The sequence below is a fragment of the Sceloporus occidentalis genome, unplaced genomic scaffold, assembly GCF_023333645.1.
Source record: "Sceloporus occidentalis isolate IW3139 unplaced genomic scaffold, rSceOcc1.0.p SCAF_182, whole genome shotgun sequence".
NCBI lineage: Eukaryota > Metazoa > Chordata > Lepidosauria > Squamata > Phrynosomatidae > Sceloporus > Sceloporus occidentalis.
The window spans coordinates 394,145-401,647 of NW_028317162.1; the positions used below are offsets into that span (position 1 = coordinate 394,145).

General features: G+C 38.9%; 1 protein-coding gene across 1 annotated transcript; it reads right to left on the minus strand.

Annotated features, from left to right (window-relative positions):
• Positions 1-928: 928 nt before the first annotated feature.
• LOC149278725 (dynein axonemal intermediate chain 2-like) lies at positions 929-6,742 on the minus strand. The gene is made up of 13 exons (XM_089501806.1): positions 6,560-6,742; positions 5,445-5,606; positions 5,035-5,156; positions 4,772-4,914; positions 4,477-4,590; positions 3,608-3,747; positions 3,146-3,268; positions 2,706-2,929; positions 2,370-2,505; positions 2,094-2,240; positions 1,688-1,924; positions 1,171-1,212; positions 929-934 (listed from the first exon to the last, which is right to left on the minus strand). Exons 1-13 carry the CDS (start codon positions 6,740-6,742, stop codon positions 929-931), a joined length of 1,779 nt encoding a protein of 592 aa, XP_089357932.1.
• Positions 6,743-7,503: the final 761 nt, after the last annotated feature.

Sequence of the window (7,503 nt, forward strand, 5' to 3'; positions counted from 1 at the left end):
TCTGGAAGATAAGACCTATATTTCCTATCCAAATCAGTACATATATATACACACACATATATATATAAATATTATATATGGGATCTCAGCAAATGCTGATTTGGCTCAATGACTACCCATGGAGATTAAGAGCCTGCCAGCCTGCATTTTGCCAGATGGGATACTGATGTCATCTAAAGTCGGGGGCAGAAAGCAGATTTCCAAACATGGCTTTAAAAGAATAACAATAATGTGCTATTACATCTCTCTGACTCATACGTTCATTTGTGTCAGGGTCACAGTATGGATGAATTGTTGAACTCAGCTATGTGGGGTTTTTTTTATACAGAGAAATCAAAGTCACATAAGCAACAACTTATAAAAATATGGGCTACATGGCAGCCTAAATTCTGTTACAAACATACAGATCAAAACCTGAAACCGCTTAAAATGACCTATAATCCACCCAATCAATAGACTGTTAGCTTTTTGGGTCGGCCTAACCCATTGCAACAAGATTTTGTAACATTGATTTGTCGCTAGCCTACTTTGATGTATTTTGCATTCTTTAATTATGTTCACCATGAAAATGTCACATTCTTAATATATATTTTTTTTAATTTACAAATCACTGAAAAGAGCCAGCATGTAAAGCAAATTTTTAACACATGGTCCGTATCTTCAAAAATCTGTGGGTTTTATATATATATATATATATGTGTATATATATATATATTTCTGTGAAAAAGCCTCGGTGACTGTAACTGGCTACTGGCCCACCAAACAGACAAGAAAGATGCAAAGGAATTGTTGTTTTGGAATAAAGTATTTATTTTTAATTTAATTTACAAAACAACTGGGAAAAAAAAGAAAAATACAGCAAGGTAAACAAAATAAATTATAGCGTAACATTTATCCTGTTCTCCTCTGGCACCACAAATCAGGCTGTTTAATCCTACAAACACAAAACAAAATGGGTTAGATCAGATCAGATTATCCACTAAACGTTAAATGCTTGTATGGTTGCCCGAGACCAACATTTAGACCTAGACTATCCAGCTCAGTCCTCGAGAGCCCAGGTCCTTCTAGATTGTGTCTCGTTAGCATAGTAAAATGGACATAACCATATCAGCCCAAGAGAAAACAGAATCTTTACCTTTTATCGGGCCAACACACAAAATAGGGTTTTACCTTTTGTGTAATTACATCCTTTTCTTCTGAAACTTCTTTTTCCTGTAGAAGATAAAACCATTCGGTGTTTAATCCTTACTTTCTGGTTAACGTTTTTTGTTTAGTGAACAAATGTCGTTATGTTGAAATAAAAGTTTCTTATACCCTTATGTGTCCCATAAATGTGGAGGTTGTTTAATTTTATAGGACTTCCTAATTTTTTTTCCCCACATTATCAAGATGTTTATGGATCAAGAATGACTTGTTATTGTTGAAAGCAAGAAGATATATTAGAAAAGTATCTACATTTTTGGCCAACACAAATGTAACAATTCTTAGAAATGTAGCAAACAAACGTCTTGAGACTGCCAGAGATCATTTCATTCATCTATATCCTCTATGTCACATGGTGCAAAGACACAAATAAACCATGAGAATTATTTCCCAAACATGTTGGAGACATGAGAAGAAAGCATAGTAACTTGGAAGTCCCTTTCAACTTTGGTTTCCTCTGGCTATGTGAATGCTTGGCTTTTACCTCTTGTCCTTCTTCTTGCTGCTTGTTGTCCTCCTTCTCTTGACGTTTGTGTTCTGCCTCTATTATTTCAAAGAACTCTTTCTCTGCTTTGGCAATCAGCTCCTCTGTGTTCTCCTCCAGGTTGTCTTCTTTGGCTTCGTCTTCCTTGCCTGGCTCAGCCTTGCTACGTTCCTTCAGCCGCATCTCGCGGTGCCGTGCCTCCAGGATCTTCTCTCGTTTTGTTTCCCGTTCGAACATCTGATTGGCCAGAAGAGAAGTGTTGAGGGATGTTAATGTGTTTGAGGATAACTCTGTAAGATTTTGGGTATCGACATAAACATGATTTTTCCTATAATGATTGTGGGTTAGCAGAATGTATGAACAGCGGCCATTATTTTTTACTTAAAGGGTCATGATGTTGACTTACAGCCGTGGCAAGATTTTTCTCATTCCTTTGCATTGTGTAAAGCCCCGGCGACAGCTCCAGCAGTGTTGTGAGCCCCATTTTAGAGCCACAGGCCACAAATCGTCCGTTATCTTGAAGGCGGAGGCTGTATAGAGGCTCATCACATACCTGTGAATCACAGACATTATGTATAGTAATCTAAAACTACAAAATCTGTCTGGTCCGATATGGCTGCTCAAGCCCAGTCCCACACGTGGAATGGAAAAGAGTAGTTTGAGAGCTGGAAGCTGGACTTGCCTTCAGACTCAGAGATGGGTTGTTCTGCTTAAACAGGTAATCCCATACGTCGAGGGTACCGTCCATTTTGGTGGTAAGGAAGACTGTTGGTCGCGTTGGGCTCCACGAAGCATCTGTTAAGTAACTCATGTGATATCTAGGAGTGAAAACAGATGGATTTGCTGCTGCGCAGTACAATCTGATTCCATGAACACAATTGTAGTGAAAATCATAAAATTGTCTCTAGAATTAAGAAATAAAGAAATCAGCAAGACTCAAATAAGTAGGATTATAGAAACTGTTATTCACGATTTCCCTGTAAATGATATAATACAGTTTTTTTAGCCCGCAGTTTACTTAGTCCACATGATGGATGATTCTCGGGAGTCTTCTGACCAGATTCTAGCTGTCCAATCCCCAACTGTCAGGAAGTTTTTGGGGAAAAAGGGGTTCCTCTGCACGGAGTATATAGGGCCGTGATGCCCACTGTATGTACATACAATCTTTTCAGCTGGTGTCTTGGCCTTTCGGTTACAGGAAATTACCATTCCCTGCTCGGTTCCAACCATGAACTTGGTCGGCTGTGTAGGAAATGGAAAGAAGATGTTGAAATGTGTTGAGAGTCCTGTGTGGTCCTTAGGCCACTCACATCTATGGCCTATCTGATCATGTCTGAATGTTACCACATTCACAGCATTAACTTTCCATGGATATTACCTTCCTAGTTCCATGGGTATCCTTACATCCTCAAACATTCAGATGGATTTCCAGAATGTTCTCATAATGCAGACACTTACCATAGTGGGCTCAAACTCCAGAGAGATGGCTCCCAAAGCAATATCTAGGTTCCCTTTCTTGGTGATGTCTAGGACCAGCCTCTCAGTGGGCTCGCTCATTTTTCTGATGTCCCACCACAAGACCTGTTGATAGTCAACCGGAATGTGTCATTATAGTCAAAGTCAAGTGTGATTTTGTTAAACTGATTTAATCCTAAGTAGCAGCAACTCGTTTGACAAATGGGTAAAAGGATACAGTCACATTAACTAATTGAATTCTTCTTTTATTAAACATTTTTTTTAAGGATGCCATTGGAACACAGGAGTGATGGGAGAGATAAAGAGCCTATGTAATTCTATCGAGATATTCCATTAAAAAATTAATAGCTAAGTGTCCCCCAACTTTTGATATTCCATAACTTGTGAAACTTGGCATGGTTACCATAAAATGTATAACGTTGTAAAAGGTGATCAGGTGGTTACCTGGCCATCTGTAGAAGCTGAGAAACACTCTGTGCCGGTTTTTGATTGGAGCCAGATAACCTTGTAGACGGGGTCCCTGTGGCTATGTTCGATGACAGACATTTCCACAGGATGCCCACCTTTCCGGGTGTCCCAATACACTACAAAAATAGAAAAATTATAAATTGCCTATTTGTGCTAAAGTTTATTTCTATATGGTTCTTTTCATTTAAAAAAAATTCTATGGATAAAGAATCTATAAACTCATTGCGGGTGAACTCGTGAGTCTAGGTCATCTAGTAAGATCGGACATACAATGCTTCACGTTTAAGGTGTTCTTTGGTACCTTAACCAAATCCACTGGGCAAAAAAGACATTAGTTTATTCACTAAACAAGTCAGCCTAAAATGATAATGCTGAAAAAAGAAGAAAATGTGTGGCTTGCCCTTGGGTCAGGTGAATAGAGTAAAGATTTACTTGTTTGTTTCTCAAAGTTACTGAGACAACTTGGGTTTAGTGAGGGTCCATCAATTTTGCGCATCTATGCAAAGCCCTCACTGAAATAAAGGGAGATCTTGGTGAGATGGATAGTTATTGAGAAACTTGACCTAAGTCCTGTTTTAACTTGGGTAGAAGGTTTGTGAACTCTGATTTGTTCAAGAGATAAATGAGCTCCTATCGAAGGCATAAATTACCTAAATATGGTTTTTACCTTTTGAGACATAGGAAGCTAAAATTATATGACCCCCCCACTGGGCTCGGGTCTTTAAATCCAAATTGGGATACCATACTTGCCCATGAAAGGCCCCAATATCATTTGTGGCTTTCCAGATGCCTCTATGGGACCAATAATGTACAAATACAATAGACACGGTTCTGCAATTCCTTACTTATCTGTCCATTGTAGCAACCACCAACCAAGATGTGAGAGTCTTTGGGGTTGTATTCCAAACTCACAAGCGGGGAGACAGGTTTCAGAGTGAGTTCTGGCTTGTTTGGATTTTCTAGAAGAAGATAGACACAAATATATAACATGTTTATTGCCTTCTGTGTTCATGAATCATCAAATGGGAAGTAACCTCTCCTTTTACACTTTGCAGGGTCACCTTTGCATTCCTCATAAATCTGATTCTAAACTCTGTGAGATGGTAACACAGACAAACAGTGATATCTTTTTGTTCTCACCCATATCCCAGATGTACGAGTCGTAGCTCATGTCTTTGGAGGCTCGCTGGAACTCAAGGGACGAATACGCCACGGCCAACTTCCTACCTCCATCTGGATGCCACGAGAGGTGTGTGGCCGTCCGCTTAATTTCATTCGGATCTCTGTGGAGAATTCCATGTTAATAGCCAATCAGAATGATGTCAAGACATTCCCTAACCAGGTCCATTGGACTGTAGACTTCAATCTTTCGGGCAGAGATGTGCTTGTTTGTTAAGCTCTACCTGAAGACGTTTATAGTCTTGGCTGAGGGAGCTTCATCCATCCCTTCTAGTTCCTCTTCATCTTCAAAGTACTCCTCGTATATATTGATGGCGTTATTCTGTTTGATGCAGTGTTCCATCACCTTGTATCGTAAGAGAAGACTCAATAGTCATGTATGTGGTGATAGTACGGAAACCAAGTTACTAATGTGAGGATTGGATTACAGCGCAAGCTTCAATGTACACTTTTTATATATAGGACCAGATACATATTAATGTCTATGTATTTATATTGCATGTCACAAAAGTCCCTGTTGGTGTAATGGTCAGGTGTCCCAATACTTTTGTCCATATAGTGTAACTTGGGTGACCCTAAGGATTGTTGGTGAGGTAGTGCAAATAGAGACACAGCTGGCAGTCGTCTTACTTACACTTCCTAGCTGGGTTATTGTGGTTATATAGTGATCATCTTTCTCCACTTTCTTCCTGTATCGAATGGTCTGCTCCATTTCTTGAGGATTTATATCTTTTGGCCATCCACCCTCCACATGGTTTATCCCACGAGCTTCCATCTCGAACCGCTCTGTGTTGACCTAGAAATATATAATATTAAATGCCTAGTCCAATTGTTGAGAAGAAAGGTCTGATGTCTCCTCGTCCTTTTGAGGCGTACCTTTTATAGAAGTTAGTAAAAACATACAATTGGTCAGACAAGTTCACTATATCAGACTTTTTTCCTGTAAATCTCAACGACCTCGGGCTTTAACCTCTTAAATACAAGTAGGAGATGCTCTAAGGTGTGATACGGTTGAGATTTGTGAATCCATTTCTATTCTTACGTACCAAATAAAGAGACACATTGCATGCCTCAGAAGTAATATGTAGAGTGGAGGATGAGACCTCCGAGGTCTTAAAAAACTTCATGACTACATATTGCATGAAGGTTTACCCACTAAAAATCATAAATATATCATAAATCTATTTAGAGAACGTTACCAACTTGATTTTAAAGTGTCATTTGGGAATAACAACATTTCAGGGACACCCTAGTCAATTAAACCATTTTATCACCTCTTTCTCCAGACATTTGGCCTACTTTGATATTTGCTGTAGTTTTATATCTGCTCCTCCCAGTATTTATTCAGCCCGTTCTATTAGCCTCTTTGGCTTTATGAGCAATACGTTTCTTTTGCCAAATATTCTTTGGCCCTTTGTACTCCCAAATTGTCCAGTTTTGCAGCCAGAAGACTCTCATTAACAGGCGATCTCCGGAGACGCTATGAATGGAAAGCTATCGCGAGATTGTTTCTGGCAAAGGCTGGCAAATCTCCCTTAGGATAATTAGCAGTCACCTCTCAGAGACTGGGAGATGATTAACTGATTAAACGAACGCTAATTAACGTTTGGCGTAGCTGCTTTTTTTGCATTTTATTACACCCATCTTGGTGTAAGTAATATGCCTCTTTGTATAATAATTGTCCATCCCGCCGGCAAATAAAAGGTTAATTAAGTATGAATAAGCAATAGCGCAGCCTAATTCTTTTACCTCGTGTTCAGACATTTCGTGGGCACATTGGATAGCTACGTCACAAGGGTTCCTCTCTATAAAGTGTGAAGCCTGCGTGGGGTCAGGCAGTATGTCCACATGTAGCTCTGCCGGACGGTCCGAGAAGTTGCACTGACGGCCAAATTCGCTTCGTTTTCTCGTGTACACGTAAACAATCTCCATGTTTCCTTGAATCAAGACAAGAAAAAAGTAAAGAACGGTTAATCATCAGGCAAACCGAATCAAAATAACCTATTTTGTGAATTACTTTGCTAATAAGTCTAGAACGTTCGTAATCTATTGATTAATGGATCTGTGGTTCCATCTTAGACAAAGAGATTCGGTATAGTAAGAGCTGTAAAGATCTGGAATCTACTACCGAAGGAAGTGCCGACCACGGGTTCTCAGGTTTTTTTTATAATAATTGGATTGTTTTTTGGCAATAAATGGTATCCAGGGGGTACACTTCATACAAGTTGCTGCTCCAAGGGTCATAAAGACATTTTTCCTGCTATCGGGCATAAACGGCATATGTACTGTAGTCTAGTATATGTTACTTTTGACCATAGAATGTCTACTATATTTATGGATAGAAACAAGTAAACGCTAAAATATAAAAGAAAGTCTCATTAAATATAAAAAGACTTTCTTTAGGAGATCAAATACTATTATTCTACAGCACTTGATGATGATGTTTTCAAAATTAAAAACAAACGGAATAAAATAAAAATATTTTGCTGATAAAAAAAACAATAACAATATGAATAAGAAATAGTTTGGAATCGCACTTTAAAGGCAGGGCGCCATTAACATGTGATAGTTTTTAGAAGACTCGCCAGAAAATTCTGGTTGTAACCACAATGTAGACCCACGGCATAAAATGTATGGCAGGATTATCAAGTCCTCAAGGACTCCATGGGTTCCAATTACATATATGATTCGCA

Bases quoted from the DNA above. Each gene is read 5' to 3' on its own strand.
- LOC149278725 (XM_089501806.1), bottom strand. From the start codon at position 6,742: ATGGAGATTGTTTACGTGTACACGAGAAAACGAAGCGAATTTGGCCGT. The intron at 4,915-5,034 runs GTAGAGCTTAAC...AATTCTCCACAG, and splicing joins AAGACTATAAACGTCTTCAG to AGATCCGAATGAAATTAAGC. The intron at 2,930-3,145 runs GTAAGTGTCTGC...TTTCCTACACAG, and splicing joins TGGAGTTTGAGCCCACTATG to CCGACCAAGTTCATGGTTGG.